Below are 24,111 nucleotides of genomic sequence, written 5' to 3' on the forward strand. Positions count from 1 at the left end.
TTGTAATCCTTGCAAATTGGTCCTATTTTGATTTCTTGCTTGCTTAATCTTGTTTTAACGGTTCCCCTGTAAAATAGAAATGAGCACTGCTGTGTGTATAGTGTAAGTACAAATGTTCATTTTGGAATATTTGATTTCATAGGGGGTTAACTTTTGTTAAAATGGAAATTGTAAAGATCAATTCAGGTTTTTATGGCATTAAACCTTATTTGAACTGGGCTCACTGCGTATTGTCACACTGAGTCAGCCGCAATCTGTCGGCGTTCACGCTTGTCTCGTTTCATTCCTACAAGGACTTCTCAACAGGATAAACACGCCATTTTAAGGGCTACATTTCAGTGTAGCTTTTTAATGGGCAATAAATCTATGTCCACAGGCGTGGATGATACCAGAGGTACACCTCAGGGAGCACATCCATTTTTCTGCAGCCATCAGGGACAGGGGTCTTTTCATTCCCTTCCATTACTCTTATCTGATCAGGGTGAGGCGCCCACTCCTTAAGGCATCAAGTCACACCAGGCTCTCCTGCCGCCGCATCTAAATCCTTCGAAAGCTAAGAGGAATGTTCACATACATTTCAATTTCCCTGATTTTCCAGTGGTGATATTAGTGATTATTAGACAATCAGATAATAAATTACTTTCTATCCGTTAGGTAATTACCCATGTCAAATTGATCCGACAATTAACAGCAGTGATTTACATATGCAGAGCTACAATTCATCACCAGTGGTCAGTTACAGGCTTGGTTGCTGAAACTGGTTTGAGAGGAAACAATAAAAAAAAGGGAAAAATCATTGGAAAGACAAAAGAAAAGCAAAATTAAATTTCACCTTATGTCAAAATGCATCATGGGAAATAAAAGGTAATTTACTTAATAGAATAAAGCTCAGTAAAAACAAGTGGCTAATATCATTTTCCTTGGATGCAGGGAGGACCATAGTCACTTCTCTATGTAAAGTCAACACTGCAGTTTCATTTTGTTATTTAGACACATCAGACACACATTCACAACATCTTTCTACCAAGCCCATTGTCTTTAGCTTAGCAATCCTGCTTCCTACAAATCCAAATGCAGTTTTGATGGTGTCACTGCAGGCGGCTCGGCTTTCAAGTGCTACACTTGGTTGAGGAAGGATGGAGAGGCGTCCCAAAGAAGAGATGGTATCAGGTATTTTGCTAGGATCTGTGCCGAGAGAGGCGGACGGGGGATCAGCGAGCTGCTGATGAAGACATCTCTGTTCCAGCACGGAAAGAGCTGCCTCACGTTCACTTTAATTAGAGCTTGTGCCGAGCGTTCACACATAAAACAAGTGTGTCGGGATAAAGGTTCAACACCGAACACGCGGCTGCTAATGCGGTTTAAGCACATTTTCTTTTGATTATCACTGCGCTGGTGTTTTCCCAATCCTATTTAAATCCAGTGGAGGACAAAAAGAAAAAAACAAAACAATGTCTGCCTGACATCCACATCCATTAATATGGTCATTAAAATGAGACCATGTGGATAATAAGCACCCTCTCTCGTACTCGCGTCTCTTGTCACATCGAGTTCAACAACCTCCTGTTGAAAACTAAATAAACAAGCTTCAGGTCTCTTCAGACTGCTGGAAAATGTTTTAATGGGTTAATGCAGGCATCCTTGCAGACAACAACTTCATCTTTTTTGCTTCCAAATAAAAAGTAGTTTCAACATCTCAACACGACGCTGAATGATGAGTAATATCATGTAAAAATGATGCTACTCTTTTAATTTACAAAATCCTCTGAAGTGTCTGTCACACCACGCTACATACAAGACGGACTGAATAAACATGACAACCCCCCCATTCAAACACAGAATAACATTGCCAGTAGAAGTGATGCTCAGCATCCTACAAAATACCCAAGCATGTTAGAGGAAATTTTTGCACATACTCAATTCATTTAATTCTGCTGAAATATGTCAGATAGTTGCAGAAAATAAATTGTTAAAAACAAAATTGGACACTTTCTTTGACAATAACATGACCATGCATTAGTCTTTCCACTTTGAGTTAACCACAATATATTGAGAATATATATTTGCAAGTTGGCAATATTAAGGAAAGAAATTCTTAAAAATTTAATCTATAACGGTTCACAGACGTATGATCTGGAATATGCCATTCAAATGGGAGACTGAGTAAATACTTCCATATACTTCCAATGTTTTAATATATTAGGGCCAAGGTACAGACACGTTCCTGTCTCACATGAATTATTAGGATTGACACTGGGTCTTCATAATGGCAGATTACTTTTTTCCCCACAAATATGCAATAGAACAGACTTTCTTGTACACTGGTCTTCTGAAGATGGTTCAACTGTCATTTACATAGAAATGGTGCCATCAATATGGGGCATACACATCTTTTAAAAAGTGTAAAGAACTGACCTTGCACTGAAAGTGTTCATGCTTTTTAATGTCTAGTCACAAAACGGGCTAAACATTACAAATATATATAATATTTCCCATTTAGTTAAACCTTTGTTACGTTCCTATAGAACTCCATATCAAAATGACTATTCACGGGAACTAGTGCAACCTGGAGGAGGCCTGGTCTTTGTGACAAGGCAGGCACAGAGTAAAATAGACAAAGTACTCTAGAGCAGCTCCAGAGCAATGGCAGATATATTAAGGCCATTTTCAAAATTACAGGAAAAAAAACAGTAGCAGACGGCTTGACTTGTTACCCGCGCCGAACAAAGTTCAGCTGGGGAAGCAAAGCAAGCAAGCAACACTGATCGAACCGCTCTTTTCCCTCAATCCATCGATGTCAGTCGTCCAACGTGCCAGCCTCCCCACATTCCTGGCCAGAAAGCTCCACTCTTCTTTTTTTCAAGTGTGTTCAATTTTGGTGGAAATAAGAGTGGCACCCTCGCTAGTCCTTCCTTTATAAACCCATGCTTCACACCTCCAGTAAAGTTCTGGGGCACAGTCAGGCAGTCAGGACTGTTTTAGACGCTTCCTGGGAAGACCAAAGGGTGGGCACTGTGCTGAAGCCAGGGCGCGAAAGGCCTCTGCAACCAAGTGAGGATGGGACTGGATCATTGACTTCCAGCCTGCAGTCTCCATTATATCTGTAGCATGACTGTAAGCACAGGGAAAATGAAGTTAACACTCAGACGTACGAATGTGCACATTAAAAATCAATAAACATAAATGAGATCGTAATGACAGCGCCAATAAGGAGGACTTGATTTGCGAGTTGCACGACGAAACTTGAAAAGGGCCATTAGTGCTTTATGAATGTGCATAGGTTGAAATGAATGCAGGATTAGAACGTCTCCGCGTGGTGAACACAACCGAGACGGATGCAAGTTAAACATTTCAAGGTGTCCTGTAATAACACACTACATCATCTGAAAGAAAAGCTTCCCGTAGCGACCACCGCCTTTCTGTTTAAAATTCGACAAATATTCCATTTCCACAGTTTATGCAGGTATGAGTCTATTAATAACTTGGATACAAAGATATGGCGCTTCAAACTGAAAAGGCAAATAGCACTCTGTCTGCCTGGGCTAAAACAATGAATTCTAATGCATCTGCTTGGCGGAAGAGATAAGAGTGTGTTATTAATCTTGTGTCACATATATCAGCTAATTACATACTTGCTATTCCAGTTCTTTCCATCTTTACAGCCCAGCTGTCTCAGGACACTGCACCTATGGCAAGGAGATAAAAAGGTAAGCATTCAGGGCTGGTAAACAGAAATGGCAGCAGGAATTTATCATTGGAGGTTTGTTTTTTTTTCTGCGATACTTGCCTGTTGATAAAATCTATGGCTTGTGCTTTGAGCTGCTCGGCACTGTGCAAGTCTGCTAGGATGAGGGTGTCGGCCACATTCTCCACTGAAAGGCTGTTGCACAAGGCCTCTTCGCACATGACCTTTAAACGCTCCAAAGCGTACTGGGGGTGGCGGGTGAGGGGGGGGTACACAAAAAGCAGCGGTTACATCCTGGATTCAGTAATCCTAACCCTAACCCACGGTTTGAGGGTTTGTCTCAACTACTTCTCAGTATAAATAAAAACTACATATGCAATCTGTTTTTTTTATTTTTTATAATTATGCCTTGACTAAAAATAGGGGAGAAAATGACCAGGGTTCAAAATGCCCAAGGAGCAGGCTCATGTAACCTACACTGCAATGTCACAAAACCAGAGGTACACAGTTTCACCACATGGTGTACATTTAGTGATGTGGAGGGAGAATCAAGGTTGTTGCCCAGTATTCTGGTTTTCTACTACATTTAAGTTCATCATACAATTACCCTCAAAGAGGTGAAATATTGTTTCACAGCTATACAAGGTGCAGGGATTATAAAATACAACAACTGCGACATAATATGTACATCCACTGACATCATAACATCACATTTAAAAAATAAAATAAATAAATAAGGGTCTGCACAACGAATCAAGTCTAATACTTGACATTCACCTCTGGGAATTTATCCATACGATATTTTATAACATAATACCTTGACTATATTCATAAACTATATATGTTTTCATTACCAAGATAATAGAAGCCTTTTTAATTATTGTCGCATGCATACAGATAAAAAAAATCACTGACTTCATCCTCATTAACTTCTACTAACTTGAATTAGCACTTATCTAACGGTGGCTGCAGAAGTTGAATACATTATACTGTTATTAGTATTCACTGAAATGCTGTACTCAATGTAACAGGTTGATATTTTACATGCAAGAGTGAAATGAGTCAAATTAGATATAAACTAACAAACTGCTAAGTACATGACTGTCCACGACTATATCATTACTGTTACATATATTAATACAAACTTGACATCATTTAATAGAAAAAATCTAATATGCAACTGAAAACTAATTTCACATGAAACTCAGACCAACTGTTTTGATAAGAGTTGTGTATGAGTGCTGTACATTGACATCACTAGTTGGTTACCAACTAGTTTAAAACACAGTTGAGAGCCGTGCTGTCTGAACATGGTGTCAATCAAAAGTAGTGAAAGCAGTATGATGTAGGCAGGGGAAGACATACCGTTTAAATAAAAGGGATTAAAGCATAATTCCTTGGACATTGATAAATATATACATTTGACGTGTACAATGTTTCACTGTTTGTTTCAGAAAATGAAGAGATGGTTGGACAAAGACCCCCAATCCAACATCTGCGTATAAAAACCAGCTGAGGTCTTACTTCACACCGAATGTATCACAATATAACACAAAACCGAGGAATGAAAAAAGGAAACTGCTTAGCTGTTTTCTTTTAAGTGGCTGGTAGATATTTAGAAACACTATGAACTTAGGTTTAAATGTCTTGGTACTTACTTTATCTGCAGCTGCCAGCAAATTGTCTGCCATCTTCTCCAGGTTTGGGGCCTTTCCTGTATAGATGAAGCCCATCATTTCCTTAAAGACATCCGGATCCACGTCACTGATGTCAACACGGTTCTGCAGTTAAGACAAAGGGTTACTTGACTTTTCACAAGAGCCTAGAAACTGATAATACATCAATGAATGAAGATGATGAATTTCATTACGACTGAGTTTGTATGATATTCATTAAAAACATGATCTGTGTGGCATTGTGCTATAGAGATAAATGAAATATAAAAGGAACAATTATAAGAAGTTCTTACCTTTTTACTTTCTTCCATTTCATGTTCAAACATAGCATTAAAGACAGGAGACCTCGCTGTAAAAAAAAAAAATGGACACTCATAAATGTCATACCTGGTCAACAGCAGCTTTGATGAAACATTATATAAAAGAACACGACTATCTCATTGAAAGAAATGCACAAAAACATGAACTACTTCAGGATTAGGGCTTTAAAATCTGTCGAGTGGCCACTTTGTCAGCGTTTATCCTCGACCATTTCAGTTGCCCGCATGTCTAATGGAGACAAGCTGGAGAGGAGAGGCAGCCTCTCAATCTTCTGGATCCTACAATCATCTGGATCAAGCCGGGCCAAGCAGGGGTAGTGGGGTGGATTAGCTCCAACTGCAGAACTAGGCCGTTACAAATCAAGCCAGAAATTCAGACTGTCAACAGCCTTTCAAGGTGATTATGTCTCGTGCCGTGAGGCCATTAAGAAGAGACATGGACGTGTCCTGTTGGAGCCAGTTTGGATGCCTCTGTCTTGATAAGATTTTTATATTTTAGTTTTTCTTGTACTACTGGTGCTCTTCATTTTGGGGATTTCAAAAGTTTCAGGCATGTTGAAGGAATCTGAGTCACTCAGGAAGGTGGAGGGTTAAAAAGCTTTTAATATCTCAAGGTTATTGAATCGTATCAATAGTAAAAACAGGCCTATACATTTAAGCCATTAGGACCATTATCGGGGCAAGTAGAAAATGGCCTTGCTAGGGCTTCTTCATATCTACTAGTCACGTGATCAGGCCAGACTGGTCCCATGACAGATTATATGCAAATAAATAATAACATACACAACATCTAAATATTCAGATACCTAAAATATTTAGGTATCCCCATTTAAACCTGGGTGTTGTGAAGCTTTCAAAAGAAAAAGAAACACACAGAACCGTCAGACCAGACAAAAGCTTTGTTTCATTTTGAAAATACATCAGAAGCATTTTAGTTTGTCAAGACAGAGGTTATATCCGTAGCGATTCCTGTTTTGAAATACTTCTTCTACAAAGTCTATGCCTGATATCTTTAGCGTACAATTACCATGGTTAGCTTCCTTGTAATGAAGTGCCATGGGGTGTTGAAGGTTGTCACTTCTTATTGCAGGTTTATGTTCAGCCAGTCGTGCCTTCAGTTAACATTTTGTTCACCCAACATAGAAACACCAACATGGACACTCAAGTTTATAAACCACAAATGATTTGGCCCTTGAAATTGAACTGAACTGAATACCTTTTATTATACTTCATTCTTCTTTTTGCCATGGATATTATTTTTGTGAAGCACTTTGTAACCTTGTTTAGATAAGTGCTATACAAATAAAGTTATTATTATTATTATTATTATTACCTGCGAGGATGGATTTGTGGGCTTTGAACTCCTGCCCTCCCACATAAAGGCTGCAGTCTGTGAAGCGCGAACACTCCCATAGATTCCCTAGGTCGTCTGACAGCTGGCACTCCGGTACCTTCAGCATGTTCATGTTGGACTGGCCCGAAATGTTAACAGAGTCCTGGACAACGCTGACCTGTGCATAAGAAACAACACAGTGTGAACGACACACTAAAGCAGCCTCATCAAGACTTAACCGTCTAATAAATTCACCAGAAAACACATCTGCGCACTTTCTGCATTGAAGGAAAATCTTTTAGTTTTAATTTGCTCTTTTTAAAGAATACGTTCAATGGACCTGCAGTGGGAGGAATTCTTGTTTGTGAACCACTTGAAACCAAAATTAATTAACTCTGCTCTGTGAAAATGGCATTTTGTCTTTAATTTGAATGTCATTTGTTTTTCCCAGGCACCGGTTTCCCAGAAATTGTCAAATCTTTCTGGAACTGCTCTTTGACGCACACAGTATACAGCCAATTGCATTTTCATCAAAATTCATTGAAACTTCATTTAACTTGTCCCACAAAAAAACAATCTAGGAGAGGTTTATTCTTCTTGACACACTGAATTCAATTATTTCCAGAACAAGCATCATTGTTAATGATGGGTGGAGGAGGAGGAAGCATTTCACTTCCTAAGATTAATACAATTTGAAGTAAATGCCATCAGAAGGTTTTTAGTTTAATAGTATCAAAGCTCCGGTGGAAATGCACAATGACAGGAAGCAAAGGACTCGAGCCTTGATTGACTTCAGGCAACACCAGGTGTTTAAATGCTTCAGCATAACAATGATCTAGTTTTGATGCCAAAGATTCAGCCAAGCACAACACAATAGCCACTTAGTAACATTATACTGGTTCACGATAATGAAAAGAAGTTAAACAGAAACATTCAAATGGACGAGCTTCAATGAAAAGAAACATGTTATTTTGATTATGTCAAACTTTCCAGCAGCACGGTTACGGAAGTAAAAATCTCATTCATTTTCTGAAAAGAGATTTTGATTATCGGCCATAAAAATTGTAACCAAGCCTGCAGCTTTGTGCCAAGTCGACATACAACCTTATCTTTGTGACTTTTCCATCTACGGTATAAAACCCAAAATACTTCCACACACCGCTTCTACAAACTTTAGTGTCCTATTGTCCACTCAGGATGGCTGTGCATGCTAGCATCCTCCCTTTTCATAGCAAAACAACATCACAAGGCAACAAACTGGCTTTTCTGATTGGTTAAGAGGGCACACAACAGGTCGAGCTGATAGTAAGCACCCTTAATCATGAGGCAAACTACCTCAGACAGCCTATGAGCTTCTGTAATGTAGTTTTGAATTCTAACGGGCTAATTTGAATATGAAATTTACCAACAACGTTTGAATGAATTAGCTTGTAGCCCAAGAGGCTACAAGCTAATTCATAGGCCTTCTGTCCCGTTACATTCCACTAATCAAAACCTTATCCTTGACACTGCAGACAATTTACTAATAATGTATCTTGATTTCTATTACATATATATATATATATATATATATATATATAAATATAAAACAGCATTTATAAGATGGTACTTTTGTTCCAAGAATTGAGAGATTGCCACATTCAAATAAGAGAGCGAATTTGAATGATCACCTCCCCGATCAAACATCTTCTAAAATTAGTCACCAAGTCAACGGGGCAAAAAGAGTCCCATTTCCATGTCAAAAATACATTTGTGTAAAAGTTCCACGTTGACGGGGTCATCACAGGTACAAGTGAGGAAAGCGTGGCTCTGTGTCAAAAGCAAAGCAACACCATAATAATTACCTCACAGAAGAGGGTGAGCTTGTCATCTGGTAAGAGTCCATTGGCTTCATCCAGGAGGAAATCTCTCCTTATAAATTTTTTGAAGCCCCAGTCTTTACCTTGGACAAATCTGTATGCTCTTTGGCTTTCTGTAACAACAGAACAAAATAACGCCAAGTCTTATTTGCCTGTGAGTTATCAAGTTAATAAAAATGAAATTAAAAGAACAACAAATATACAGAGTAAGTTGATGTGGTGACATTTCTGATGGCTTGTACTCACCCATTGCTTTTGTCTCCTCTCTTTTAGCGTTCAACAAAGAAAACTTGAACTTTGCTCTGACTTCACTTTTTGGACAACTAACAAGAAGTAAATACAGTGACAGATAGTCTTTGCTTTCATCATCAAGTCCCTTTGGGTTGACTCGCAGACACCTGGAAAATAAAGAGACGCCACTGCACAATAGTACACTTTTTGTCAAAATAGCACTGTGACGAAACTTGAGGAGTAACGTTCTCTTGTTTTGAGGAACTGTAACTATCTTTTCAAAGGTCATATTTGTGTTTGGTGAAATTCAGGGATAAAGAATTGCTCATTTTAAATAAATCAAAAATTCATTCAAGTATTGACTTGAAATTCCAAAAATCCTGAAAGTCTGTTTATTCACTTGTTAGCCACAGAAATTCTGCAAATAAATAAAACTCCAGTGAGACGTATAAATTGAGTACGAACCATTTCATTTTGTCATTAGGACCAGAAGAGAAGGTTGAGCTCTTCAAGACTTCGCCCATTTCTTCTCTGCAAAAACTAAAGTTGTTTATGGTCCACATGTAGGAAAACTTCACAACTTTGACCTTGGAAGAAAAAGAAACACACAGAACCGTCAGACCAGACAAAAGCTTTGTTTCATTTTGAAAATACATCAGAAGCATTTTAGTTTGTCAAGACAGAGGTTACAGACATGCTTCTGAAATTATCCGGAGGGGCTGTATGTGAGAACGCAAATATCAGAGTCGGTTGCTGCGGACATTCTCCGGAACTGATAGTCCCATTATAAAATGTCCTGAAAATGTCTGAGTGAGCCCTTGTGAGGATAGAGCTGTAAAATATTCCGAAAGTTCACAGCGAGCGAGTGGGCGTGTCTAACATGCAACAGACAGGAAAAAAAAAGAAGAAAACAACTAAAACAATACAAATAGAGTTGCCATACACATAGAAGATTCTGAAGATATCAACTTAGAAAGACAATGACATTTGTAAGCTTTTGAATAAGATAAGGGCAAACACTAGTGTTGATGTGCTGTAAACAATTATGTGGTTTCCGCAGCAGTATTTACACATTGTGTCCTGCCTTCTACATGCGGAGAGATCATGTCTGGAAACAGCTTGTAACAGGTATGATTTAAGACGCTGTAACTTAACTTCCACCCTAGATTACAATACTTTGAATTTTACCAACATAGTTTCTTCTGCCACAGTGAGAAAACACAGGCATAAAGAGTAAAATAAACAATGGCTGAATTCCATTTAGCTAATGTTATTGTTCATGCTGACTCACTTTCACACCATCTTGTGTGAGTTACACTTGAACAGAACAGACTCATTGTTAATATTATCAGTAACTCAACATCAGAACATCAGACCTGTCAAATAAAGAGGGGGAAATAAAAATAGGTGTATGAGTTAGGAAGGAACCAGCAGCACTCAGGGCTTTCCCAGCACTATTAAATGATTTAAGACTGATAAAACCTATACCTGTAGTATGTTACATTTGTGTACATAACATTATACAGTGATTTACATTGTGCCCCTACCTGTGTGTAACACCAGCTTTCTGCCACAGGTCCACTTGACATCTCCCCAGGAGGAGGAGGGGTGGGAACCCGTGACATCGCCGGCTTTGGAGTACCACTCACTCGCGTCCTGAAAGCACTGTTCATTCCAAGAAAGCAAATAAGGGTCATTATTTTTGCACAAATCAAAAGCATGAGTTTTAGTGATAAGATAAATTCATTCTCTGTGAAGGATGACTGGAAATGCTTGGACAGAATAAGCCTGCAAAGTAAAACAAACCAAATGCAGTTCAGTGTAGTTCATTGTCAATGCGAGACATAAAATGGTGCATTATACTGACATCACTTCAGGAAATGTACAATGTATTTGATGGGAGATTTGCCACTCCCATCTATGTGGCCACATAAATGCACATCCTCACAGCTATTCTCCACATCAGCCAAAGAAGTAAATGTGAAACAAGAACAAGCAAAAAAAAAAAAGTCAACCTATCAAATGACATATTGCATACAAGAGAGCGGGGCAGTCTGGGGTTCAAATCAATCAATATCGTGTTACACTTGAAACTTTTGAAAGGCAATCAAAAAGGAACCACACTACAATGAGACTGAAACTGTTTCAAAAAGGTGGAACGAGGATGAAAAGGACGAGCAGATCAACACTGAAATCCTCAAGTGGGGCAAAAACTGATGACTTTTTTTACAATTGAGGCTAAAAACAAAATTTCTAGTTTTCAGTCTTAACTTGGACCTGGAACTTCACCAATTAAAACACTGTCTTCTAATCACTGTACTGACACTAATGCTGTCTGTCTAATCCTGAAAGTAAAGAAAACCTTCACTTTCCAAACTCTAACTTTTAGGTAAACAATATTGGACCAATACAGATTTTTTTCTATTCATTTGGTTGCTTGAAAATGTGCCCAAGTTTTATAATTGTAGTGGAAAAACCTGGCAGAAATTTGGACTGATGTCAGTCACTGTGGTGCAGCTAAATGTGAAAACTCAGTGCAGTTTAAACTCAAATGTTTTAATAGGTACATTAAGTTAGATGGGGCAGTCTGCTACTCACAAGTTCACTGTGAGACCTGAGAGACATTTTGTTACACTTGTGTTATCATGTGCATAGACTCTCTCTTAACCTGAATATATTCTCCATTTGTATTGAGTATAACCTCTATGATCCAAGTGTGGTGATGGTCTGACTCATTTTGTAAATACGCAAATGGAAGGAGGACACAGGGATTGCAGCCAAAATCATTCCACTGGAAACACAGTGGAAAAACAACCGTCTCATGTCACGCTGTTGACTCACTGGTGAGGTGAATTGGGTAGTTACTAAACAGCATGATTCACAGACTTGGCCGGCACGTCTCTGGGGATAATGGTGATCAAAGCAAATGTGGCACATTGTTTTAAGTCACATAAGCGACATTTCTCAAACCCAAACATGCCAATTTCATTCACTTAACCAGGGAGAGTGACATGACAGATTTACACCGAAGCCAAAACAAAAACTGGAATGTTCACAAAGACACTTGTTTACATAAGTGTTTTTAAATTCCCTTTTAGAGTGTCAGCACATTTCATTTCATCTTTCACACAAAGTGAAATTTAAGTCAGTCTCTGAAACTATATCAATGATTCAATAAATCCATCTCAAAGGGTATCGGCATCAGCCAATCCCTCTAATTAGTTTGATCGGCGATCTCTATAAACGCCGATCAGAGGAGCCGATCAGATCAGGCAAAACAAACAACAAACAGCTGTCACTCAGGAAGTGCAACTCTCAACAGAGATCAGAAGGAATTCAGATGGCTCATTCATCATTTCTTTCAGTAAATACTTTTGTATTCTAGTTATTTGATGACTACTTTTAAGTTTTTTTTCTCGGAGCTGATGGTGGAAATAGCCAACGAGTGAGGCATCTTACTTCTCTTCTCCTCTCTGTTTTGATTTACACATACGCAGTATTTTATTGATTCCACAGGAAGGTTAAACAAAAGTTGCCCTGCCAAAAATAAACAGTTGTAATTTGAATTCATGATACTTTCTCATTCCTTGATTTTATAATATGTTGTTAACATAGTTAAATAAATGAATCATGCTACATGATACAAAGAAGGCTTTCAAATTGAGATCAGATCGCTCAGACCACAACCAGCAATGCATCCTGGGCCACATTGAAGGATCGTATTATCACCAGACTCACTTTTAAATTGTGCACTTTTGAGAGAAACTTTATGAAACACTGTCTACAACTAATTCTTAATTATTTTAGCCTTCTTGTAAAACGCTATACATGAATTTCTTTCTTTCTTTGTGTAAAAAAACGTTTGTGTGCATTTGTCCCAGTGTGTTGGTTCAGTAGTGTCGGTTATTTCGTCTTATTTTTTAAACAAATTTCATCTTTGGAAACAGGGTATACATGTTTGTTTGCATATAGAGCAGGGGATTCTATTAGGCGTGGTCTGTCTGATCAGGTTGAATAACCTCCTCTACTGTGGCCTGCTGTGTGTGACTCTCGGGTGAGAGCCTGTCGCAGCCCGGCGGGACAGAAGCTGCGCTGTGCGAAGAGGTCACCAATTCTCCTTTCTCTGGTATTAATGCCTTTCTTCGTCATCTATCTGTGATGTGAAAACATCAGATTTCCACACAGTCAGAGAAAGTTAAAATGTGTCCTGCTCATATAGATCAGTTATAAAATCCTACACAGCGTCACTCCAGCAGCTGCTGACAGCGCAGCTGAAACATGTGACACACACATGGCTGATTCTGGAGTTTAATGTGGCACTGAATTGAAAACAAAGGAATAACTTGACAGTTATAATGGACACTATCTCACAAAATTCTGAGTAGGATTCAGCTCTGTCGTGTTTATTTGTATATAGAACGGGGAAGAGAAATCCGACCACAAATCGTCACTTGGACCACCCAAGACACGTACACAGGGCTATGTGATAGGTATCAGCCAATACTACTTCAAACTATCGACCCCAAAAATCCTGATAGGAACACCCTTAGTTTGACAACTACCAAATGAGGACAGAAGTGAAAACCTACAAATATAAAATAACTGTACCCTTACTTAAAAAAATATACTCCTGCTTGACTCGAGAACCCAAAAAACTGACATGTTTCCAAGATAAGATGACATGAAGACATAGAAAAAAGATAACACTGTTGGAAAAAGTGTTCTTCTCCTGTATCTTTTCTCTGAAGTTAACTTGTTTTCTGTGGGAGTGTCAGGCAATGTTAATTAAAAAGATTTCAGAACCCCTGCTTCTGTACATATACATTAATGTGCCACACATTTCCAGCTTTTTCTTTTGTATATATATATATAAGAGCTCTCATTCACTTATCATCTGTATTTCCAATATTCAGGTTGAGGCCAAATGTATTTAAACTATGAGACAATGTGCACTCAAAACGATGCAAGTGGGAACTATAGAAAAAGGACATCTGCTTTCTCTATACATACATTTTACATATGAAACTCCCGTCTATGATATTGGGGACTTTCAACTTTCGTTAAGTACGAGAGAGAGGTGGCAGGTGCGCTACTGGTGTCACTCAAACCCCTGTGCAAGTGACTGGACCATTCATGCCATTCATTTTGGACACAAGTTTTCCTCTAGTTTTTCTTTTACATAAAGTACTATTGATGAATGAGGAAACATTGGACAAAGAGGCCTCATGTCCAGCATACAGATATTTGCTTGCAATGACAATTTCAACAGCTGTTTAGTACAATAACCTGTTGGCACCTTTTGCTATGATGGTTATATATGAAAAGCAGATCATGCAGCACGAGATATGAAATTGAAAAAAAGCTTCTAATCACCTCTAATCTGGTTGAAATGTACAATGATGGAGTTTTTTCTAAGTTATCACAGGATCCTTCATGGCCCCATCTCCATGTTCCACTCTGGAAATAAAGAAACACACATTAGGCCTCGACGTTGGACCTGATCTCCAGAAGCATCTGGCAATAAAGTCACAGTTCTCACAATAAAACCCAAGCTGTCACATCCCACTTATACAAGTGTAAATAACAACCACAGAGCTAGCAAACCATTTTAGATTGTCACGTTGGAAGTGTTATGGTTATCAGGTAACAGATAACAAGGGTGCACAGGTAGTGTGGGCTTTTAATACCAATGCCATGTTCAATGTTAGATCAATTATTGATGCTTTATCGTATAGCCTCGTCTGTAGCTGATTGCTCGGGCCCACAGAGCACTCAGCTGAATTAGCTAACTCGAGATTCACCTGCAACTTTGTTTGGCTAGCACATTAGCTTGGAGTCGTGGTACCTCGCCTTTACTGCAGCAGCAGCAGTGATGCTATCTGAATGGCATTCAGTGCGTTTGCATTCGTTCACAATGAAATGATCGCGTATTGTTTTAGCTTTGCAGCCCCATTCTAGCTTAGCGCTGCATGCTAGTCGAGATGTGAGCGGATGTGACTATCCTTAACACAACACATAGAAATCACTGGAAAGCAACAGCCCGGTGTTAGCGTGAACATCAGCCAAAGTGTCAACACCGATTCCCAAAAGCATCATTCATACATTGCGATTTGACTTCGCTAAAAACACACGAAGCTACTTCCACCAAAGAAACGCGTTCTTACGATCTATCAGGGGAAACCATTAGATAGCGCGAAACTGCCAATTGAGTGTGCAATGCGTATTTAGCTAACCCCAAAGCTAACATCCATGTTCTCATTAGCAAGATTAATGTTAACTTCACTTCAGCCCTGAGACCGCAGCTGTGGCTAGCACTGATGAGCTAGCTTGTTCAAAATAAATCTGTCCACGTACAACCAGGGCAGCCTCACATTAGCAACGTTACTCCTCGGAAGGCAACACAAACAAGCTAGCGATGCTACAACTTAAACTGTTTATGTCCTATGTGGACCCGCAGTGCCCATTGTAAAACAAAGGGCCTGTACTGATTCCTGTTGCAGGATGCTAACGCAAACGAGCTAACGTAAAAAAAAAAACCCTCGCATTTCTGCCCGGGCTGCTGGTGGGAAAACAACGGCGGCTATTAGCTTGGGCTAGCGGCTAGCCGGAGCTAATCTCTGCACTGATGCTCACAAAAAGTTTAAAAAGACATGTTGGCGGCGTACCTTTCAATTTCATACTTCCATATATATCGGGTAACGCATATAGCTTTGTGTCACACTCGCTCCTTTCACCCCCGGTGACTTTAAATTCTTTTTTACTCAGTCTCTCCACAAGGCTTCTTTGTCTAATTTATGTCTGTGCTAGCTTACATCTGTCTAGCTGCTGGTAGCTTAACAGGTTAGAAAATATACCCACTGCGCACGCGCCAATGACATCCTGGTCCCTGTTTTCTACTGACTGATCCAGACAAATACTGCAATTATTACTACTACTGCAATATTGTAAAATAAATACTCTAAAATAAAAACTAAATTAAATATCAGCTCCACCAACAACCCTAAAAGGATGAGTGGTAATTGATGGATGGGCAAAAACAATGATGATAATAATGATAATAGTAATAATAATAACAATAATAGTGATAAAATAACAATTATTATCAAGTATAAATAAGGAATAAGGAAACTAACAGGTCATATTTAATAATGATACCATTAGGGTTTGTTATTTCGTGTAAAATGTTGTACATTACTAGTTCATTGTTATTTTAAGTTACCACAAGTATACTGTCTATGGTATTTTATCTCTACTTGTATATAATATGTTATATTATATTATATCATTCTATACACAAGGTATCATGGCGTCCACCGTGGCAGACGCTTTTGCTTGCTCCGCTCCTGAACGCCGTGTTTTTTTTGTTATATCTGTTTATTTTGTATTTCTATATATTTTGTATTTTTATTTTTATTTTATTTTATTTTAAAACTCTTAAAGCACGGTACTTGTAGCGGAAGGCAGAGTAAGAATTCCATGTACAGGACTGTATATGACAAATAAAACACTTTGAACTTGAACTATATTATATTATATTATATTATATCATGTTTTTAGATTTCATTATTCCATCCAACCCAGTGGATGGGTGCATGTCATGTCCCTCTATTGAATTCTCGTCCTTTGTAACTACAGTAAATATATGAAGGCTTAATTCACAAAAAATATAATTTTGGACCTTCAAACCAATAATATCTTGGGACTGTGTATCTTTAAGGCAGATCCTTGCTTTGTCATAGGTCAGTTTCAGTCATAGGGTTGTATTTGCTGCTGAAATTAGAATTTGGATTAAATTGTCGGCTCCTGTTCTTGGTAAGAGTTGATATTAGACACGGAGCACTTTTAATGTATTCATTAACACTACTGTTGAAGATCCTCACATGGGAAGAAATGCAAACAATGTGTCTGTGAACAGGGAGAGGGGGGTTGCTCATAAGCTGTCTATTATGTGTCTATAATAGTCAATCTTCATGCTACGGACACAGAAAAAAATAAATAAAGAAAAAAGTCCTAATATTTTGTAGCTTACAAGATAGACGACACCCACAACTGCAGCTAATTCTCAGCCACTGTCTTTTCTGTCGGCTTCTGATGTTTCTCGTCTAGCAAACACAAAGCAGCTTGGGGTAAGTCATTCTTTGAAACAATACTCCGTAAAGACTCCCTGTAGGCCTGTGATAACTAATTCCCTTTCAGATGGATGGTCACTGTTCTGCACAATGAGCAATAAATGGCTCCTCGAACATCAATCAGTCCACATTCATGGACAAAGTATGGTGCGGTCTTTGGATTTTTTGTGTTTTATATAGTGACGACAAACACCACCGTACCTATGCAAGGCAGTTTCAGTTTTTATCAAATGTACTGTAGCAGCAGCAAAATGTCACATTTTGAAACTGGAGCCCACATCAAATGTTTGTAATATCGTAGTGTCGATACAGTGAGCCATCTTGAAGTGGAAGCGACGGATGATACGATCGCAGTTGAAGAGATAGAGGCATACTTATCGGGAGTCTGAATCAGTTTAATTTAAGGGCAGGAAGAGAGGCTCTGCTGGAAGTGCCCATGCAAACGTGACATAATCCAACAATTCAACAACAGGAAAGCAAAGGAATATTTAATTGCATTTATCTGCTATTCTTTTAAAAGCGCTAGTATTGAATTAGTGGGCGTGCACCGCAATATGTTCACCTATACTTTAGTTTTGCAGTTTAATGCAAAATCAAAAGCTTTTTTTCTATTCTTTCTCAATGTTTGGCTTCACAATGAATAGCACTGAATACCTGTTTTGTGTCTTTGTCCTATTTGATATGTTCATCAAGCATGAATAGCCATCTGCATAATGGCTGTGACAGTCCTGTACCTTCAGTCTACAATACCGTTCTAATTAAAAGGATCTCCGGATACATCTGATATCATCCCTGACAAGTATTCAGTGTCTTTAGTGAGGAAGATTGAAAGAGACAGAACGTATGAGCAGGAAGAAAAAGGCTACGGTAACAAGACGAGCCCCGGCGACCTTATCAGAACATGGCCATACAAATGTCGAGAGAAAAATGAAGTCTGACATTGTCCACACTTTTTTCTGTCATTGACTTGGAAATCAAGTCATATGCTACTGAACAAAGGAGATTTCAAATTAGAGGAGTTTCATCTGATTTGATTAAATCTAGGTAATGAAAAACAGGGTAATACCCAGTTGTTGAGTAGATGGATATGGGAAGAAAGTTATTAGTTGATGAGATTATCACTAGTCCTCATGAAATTTCTTTATTGGTGATAGTTCCCAATTGTCAAAGATGGATATACAGTATGTTTTCTTGTTCTTTTCTTCTGAGGTAAAGAATGAGTATTTTGTGAAGTGATGGCCTTTCAGTTGTAGATGTATGCGTTTACCTGCTTTGTCTGCATCTTCATTGATATGTATTCAATGCTGCTTTCAACCACCTTAGGAGAGAAGTGGCAGTCTATTGTCATTGGAGATTTTTTTTTTTTTTAATATAGGACAAGGTGGTGAATATCCCTTGTACGTTTGAAGGTCTTCTGCACAATTTAAGTTACCATCTACCATTAGATGTGAGCAGGTGTTAGCGGCCACCAGCGGATGTCAGGGATGTAACTTCAATTGTGCACCTTAGTGTGCATCATCAAGTGTTTTGGCCTCGTAATCATCGATACAGGCCGAACTTGAGGGTGTGCTGAGGCTAAAGGTAAATCTGACTGGCTACTGGCTTGTATGGCAGTACTATGAAAGCCATGTTGCCCGCTTAGTAGATCAGACATTACCTCTATGCCTTTTTTAAACTAAACACTATCCCCTTTTAGAACATAGGACAAGATGGAGAATATCCCTTGTATGTTCTACCGCACTAATCAATGATTACCACCAGTTGATGTTATCGGATTTTAGAGAAATTTTAAAGACACTGAAACATGTGACAAATTATCTTTATTGGTACATAATAAGCAAGAAAAACAGGAAAAGTTGCTGTTGCTTCATGGAAGCCCAGTCTCTACTACCCTAAAAGATGCACAACAAACTACAGTAGCAGTGGTTATAAAGGTCCTGCAGAATATACGTGTCTTGCAGCACTGTAAATTTCACATATGGGCCACTTGTCTAGAGTTGAAGTGCTCACAATACATCCACCGATTTCTGAAGAACTTCATGATACATAATGTGTGACTGTCTTGAGTGTACACAAAAGACTAGAGCTATGCACTGGAGATTGATGATCTAAAACTTCAGACATAAAAAGGTTTCTAAATAAATGTTAAATTCCAGTGTTTGAAAGAGGGTTGCTTCATTGGTCCTTTTCTCATTCATTAATTTTTTTACATTTATCCAGGGTTCAGCTTCAATGTCAGCAAGCAGAGGAGGGAAGTCCCTTTTCCCAGCTTTGGGGCATTCCCAGGCTAAATGGGAAACTTAATCCCTCCAGGAGCTCTGGGTCTACCCTGGGGTCTGATGTGCCTGAAAAACTTCCAATGGAAGGTGCCCTGAAGGCTTCCTAATCGGATGACTTCAATTGGCTGTTAATGCAAAGTAGCAGCAGCTCTATTCAAAGCATCACACTATCTTTAAGGCTGAACCTGGATACCCTGTGGAGGAAATTTTGGCGTTTTTTATCTATAATCTCATTCTTCTGTCACTACTCATGACCATATGAGAGGTTCAGAATGTAGATTGACTGGGTAATCGAACGCTTTGCCTTCTGACTCCCTCTTCACCACAATGATCCGGTATACCGTCTGCCAATGTCTTCATTACTGTTCCATCCTGCCCTCACTCGTGACCAAAGGCCGCAAGATATGTCAGATAATTCCGTTAGGCCACCAGCTCATACGTAACTCAGAGGAAGCAATCCACCATTTGAACCAGGAGAGAACATTGACTTCAGACTTTGAGGTGCTGACTCTCATCCTAACTGCTTTGCACTTGGCTGAAAACCACCCCAGTGCATGCTGAGGGTCACCATCTGGTGAAGCCAACAGAACCACATCATCTACAAAGAGTAAAGACACAATTCTCCTTCATCAACCATATGAGCATTTAAGTCATCCAGTAGAGACCCAGACTGGATTCATTTCAGCAACCCAAAGTCACATGGAGGGGAACTCTATCCTAATTGCCACTAGGTGTCTCTTACCCTGGTCAACCCAGCCCCTCTCCAGGAGTTTGTGCTAGTTCTATGCCAAGAGATGAGTTAATCTACTTCCAGTTATTGGTACTGCTCCACCTCTTGCACCAAATCCAATTATTTGCCTCCCAGCTAGGTGACATTCCATGTACCTAGAACCAGTCAGCACAGCCAGGTTCCCACCTCTGACTGCTGCCTGTTTTGCACAGCACCCAACCCTAATGGCTATCGTCACTGGTGGCGAGCCTAGAGGACAGGAGCTCTTTAGGGCCAACTGGTGGCTATGGGTCAATGCCTGACCACAACATGCACACCAGCGAGCTTATCTCCTTGGTCTGGCTCTGGGAGAGGGTCCCAGTTCGCCTTTTTTTGGGTAAGGGGGCTGCAATACGTTATACAATAGAAAAATCTCTTATATTCCATTATATAACACACAATGTAATTAGTCTTTGTGCATGTCATTGATGAAGGCTTGTGTTTGAATCTGTAACACAATACCCCTCTCAGTGCCTGTATTTAAAAGTTGCAGCTCCATTAAGCCTGGGCACTGGACCGGGACTCCTTTACTAGATGTAATCACTGACGAAGGTTTTCTAAAAAACGTTTTTCCTCTCTTATGTGCTTGACCCTCCTGATAATGACAAGAAATTTAGCCACCCTCAGAGAGTGGGTCGGATTCAGATAACTGAGCTTTTACATGGACAGTAATACATGGGATTTTCTATACTGCTACACATTATACTTCTAACTGAAAATGTAAACACATCATAGGACTAAAAAACCTCCCCTTTAGCATGTAAAGTTACATTGTTATATAATATTTTCTACTCATTGTCATATTACACCTCGAGCGATTGGGATACGGCCAGAAAACAAAGACCTAATATGGCAACTGGAAACGACATTAGCAAAATTTGTGACGAGCCAAATATCCGCAATGTTACAACAGGAGAGTTAAACACCAGGGTTGGCAGAAAATTAACTTAGAGTGTGAATGTAATGAAACTCCAAACAAGATTAAATTACACTTGTTTCCATTTTCGCTCTTCTTAATTAAGTGCTTTCCATGTTTTCCTTCCCAACAATGTTTCAGCCCTTTCAGGATTTTGACAGGGCTGATTATGCAGCATGAAGCAGTCGCTCTGTTGCCAAGATGTCCATCGACAATTATTGCTATTCTTCATAGCTCATTTCCCATGGAGCAGTGAGAGAAATTGCACACTGGCTCTGTGTTATTAATAGTGCCGCTTGGTGTGGAAATGAGACACTAATTTAACCAATATGCACATTTCTTTCCGCGGTTTGATTATCAAATGAACTATGACATTACTGAGAAATTGAATCACTGTTATTAGTTTTGAGATTAACAATTTTCAACCACATTCCTCCATATTTCACTTGATTAATGACAAAAAAAACAAATGTGATAATTTGTCCACGATTCTTGGTACACTTGACAATACTAACTTGTACTCGATGAGTTTTTTTGCTTGTTAATTTTGTGTATCTATTAAATGGCAGAATAAAATGACGTCATGTTAGTCACACCATTATTTAACAGTGATTGCAGTGATGCAAATTAACACGTCAGTTTTGCCATGTGTCAAAAACACTGAACAAGTAGTTTGACAGTTTTTAAGTAACTCTAATGCAAAACCTACACTGGAATTTTGTGAGAATACTTTTTGATAGTATGTTTTTACTGGGGAAATATGATTAAATGTACTATAAATGCTCAAATTTAAATGACAATTGAAAAGCATACAAAATGTAAATGTACAGTATATACTATATTAAATGTATCTATAGATAGATAGATAGATTTAACATAAGATACATAGTGTGTGAATGTGAATGGTTGTTAGTGTCTGCATGTCAGTGGTATAAATAACGGATGGATGAATAAATCTAAATATGTGAATCAAAAAAGTCAAATTCAAACACTAAACCTTTAGATGTGACATTATGTTTAAAATAATTTATTGTGGATTCAAATATTTTTTTCATACTTTTGGATTTAATATATATATTGATTCATGATATATTTGAGTAAGAAATATCAGAAAAGGTATAAATTTAACATTAACAATATATTCATGGTGCACTTAAGTATTAAGTGTTCTGTTGTGTACTACAGCACACAGGTTTAAATTTACAACAATGAAAATTTATTATAGCCTAAAATCTTAAGGTTTTGCAACCACCTCAGATGATCAGTACACTGTTGCCCCCTCTGTGCACTCAATGTATGTGACCAAACTGTGAAAGACGGATAAAAGACACATTTTGCTGCATATCATTTGCATTAAATACGTGAAGAGACTGCCGACGTTTTCACCTCTTTCTTGTTTTGGTATTTTTTTCACCCTCAGTCTGGTCTTCAACAAGAAACCTGATCACTTGGTTTGAGGCAGGTGGCAAACTTGACAAATCAAAAACATTTCACGTGTGCATCACACAATGTCTATATGCTTTGTTTATATATGATGTTGCCTTGCCTGTATATGATCACTGGTATGAGCCCAGTATGTACAAATAATTGTTAAGTCATTCATTGCTTTCATTTAAGCACATAATAAAAAATATAAGCGTGGAAGCTTGAACTGAACAAACATTGCTAAATCAAGCAAAGAGCTATTCATTGTCTTCCTATTTAAAATAGGCTAAATGAAATATTTAAATCCATGCAGCCGCCATGCTACAGACGGCGCCGGATATTAGTAAACAACATGACGTCTGTCACGTCAGCAGCGAGGATGATTGGGTGCGAGAGTTGAAGGAGGACTAAGACATCATGACTTGATGACGAGGCGTCTCATTTCTCAAAGCGGGGAGCTCGTGATAACCCGTCGTTCTTCTGGTCGGCTACACCTGCACACTAACTGGCTGCTGCGAGACCGGCTCCTCTCCTGACAAGCTCCTGTCTTCTCTGCCCTTTCATCTCCTCGCTCCACAAAAGAGAGTTTAGAAGTCTTTTATCTGTGCCTGAGGGTACAGTTGCCTTGTCTGCCAGGAGAGGAATTCAACCAATTAAGCCTGTGGTACTATGCTTATGAACCGTGTATCACAGGAAAATGTTTTTTAGAATATCACTCTGCATAATTGGCAAAACCTCTCGTGAGTCACGGGGAACTTAAACACTAAAAATTTTCGCGCAACCTGTTGTTTTACTGTATGTAAATGTGGCTCTTGTTTTGTCGTCTCAAGGTTATAGTCGGATATCATGACTTAAACATGGGGTAGAATTTCATTTCGACAGCAGGATTTCATGTTGGAAAAAAAAACGAGCAATCTCAAATCACTCCAGTTAGAGGCAATAAAACTTTTGTTCTCTTGCCTGACTTTGTTAATCGGGCTGACAGGTTACATAAAAATCTTGCCATCAGGAACATCAGCCTCTGGAGTATGTAACCTCATCTTTACTCTCTCTCCCTCTCTCTGTATTTTACTGTTACTCTACTAATAACTCTCCCGTGAAGGTGAAATACTATTTAAATCTCGCCTTGAGTAACGTTTTACAGCTTAAAACATTCATCTGCTGGCTGGCACTTGAAATGCTCTGAACCCTCTCCGCTCCCCATCTCCTTCTCTCCCTCTCTTGTATTCGCTCCTCGCGTGTTGTATTTGCAAAGCACATCGTCGCGTGCTGAAGAGATACCCGGCGTGGATGCATTACTGAGACTGTCGGTGAGCAATTGCTGATCCCTGGGAGTGATAAAGAGCGCCGGGCTGTCTGAAACCTGAAAAAGGAGGCTGGAGAGAGTCATGGAGCACACAGACCAGGAAGGTCACCAGCTGCCAAAGACGGGCCAGACCACGTCCAGAATGCCTCTCCTCTATTTACTGACACTAATGGCATTGGGAGC

General features: G+C 39.0%; 1 protein-coding gene across 3 annotated transcripts; it reads right to left on the bottom strand.

The window, feature by feature from the left end:
* Positions 1-1,601: 1,601 nt before the first annotated feature.
* On the bottom strand, positions 1,602-15,957 carry spopla (speckle type BTB/POZ protein like a). Of its 3 annotated transcripts, none has more exons than XM_035174317.2 (12): positions 15,770-15,957; positions 14,478-14,561; positions 10,652-10,769; positions 9,570-9,691; positions 9,120-9,271; positions 8,859-8,986; positions 7,015-7,192; positions 5,655-5,710; positions 5,344-5,466; positions 3,788-3,930; positions 3,633-3,686; positions 1,602-3,112 (listed from the first exon to the last, which is right to left on the bottom strand). In XM_035174317.2, exons 3-12 carry the CDS (start codon positions 10,727-10,729, stop codon positions 2,968-2,970), a joined length of 1,179 nt encoding a protein of 392 aa, XP_035030208.1. In that variant the 5' UTR covers positions 10,730-10,769; positions 14,478-14,561; positions 15,770-15,957; the 3' UTR covers positions 1,602-2,967. The 3 variants fall into 3 exon arrangements, with proteins under 3 accessions (XP_035030208.1, XP_035030206.1, XP_035030207.1); XM_035174315.2 differs by having other exon boundaries at positions 9,120-9,292; XM_035174316.2 differs by lacking the exon at positions 14,478-14,561 and having other exon boundaries at positions 9,120-9,292.
* Between the last annotated feature and the right edge of the window lie 8,154 nt (positions 15,958-24,111).

Source organism: Hippoglossus stenolepis, chromosome 13 (assembly GCF_022539355.2).
Source record: "Hippoglossus stenolepis isolate QCI-W04-F060 chromosome 13, HSTE1.2, whole genome shotgun sequence".
In the NCBI taxonomy this organism is placed as follows: Eukaryota; Metazoa; Chordata; class Actinopteri; order Pleuronectiformes; family Pleuronectidae; genus Hippoglossus; species Hippoglossus stenolepis.

Excerpts from the sequence above, each read along its gene's own strand:
- spopla (XM_035174316.2), bottom strand. The coding sequence starts at position 10,729 with ATGTCACGGGTTCCCACCCCTCCTCCTCCTGGGGAGATGTCAAGTGGA. Across the intron at positions 7,193-8,858 it reads AGCTCACCCTCTTCTGTGAG|GTCAGCGTTGTCCAGGACTC; the intron begins GTAATTATTATG and ends TCTTATGCACAG. Across the intron at positions 3,687-3,787 it reads GCCATAGATTTTATCAACAG|GTGCAGTGTCCTGAGACAGC; the intron begins GCAAGTATCGCA and ends TCCTTGCCATAG.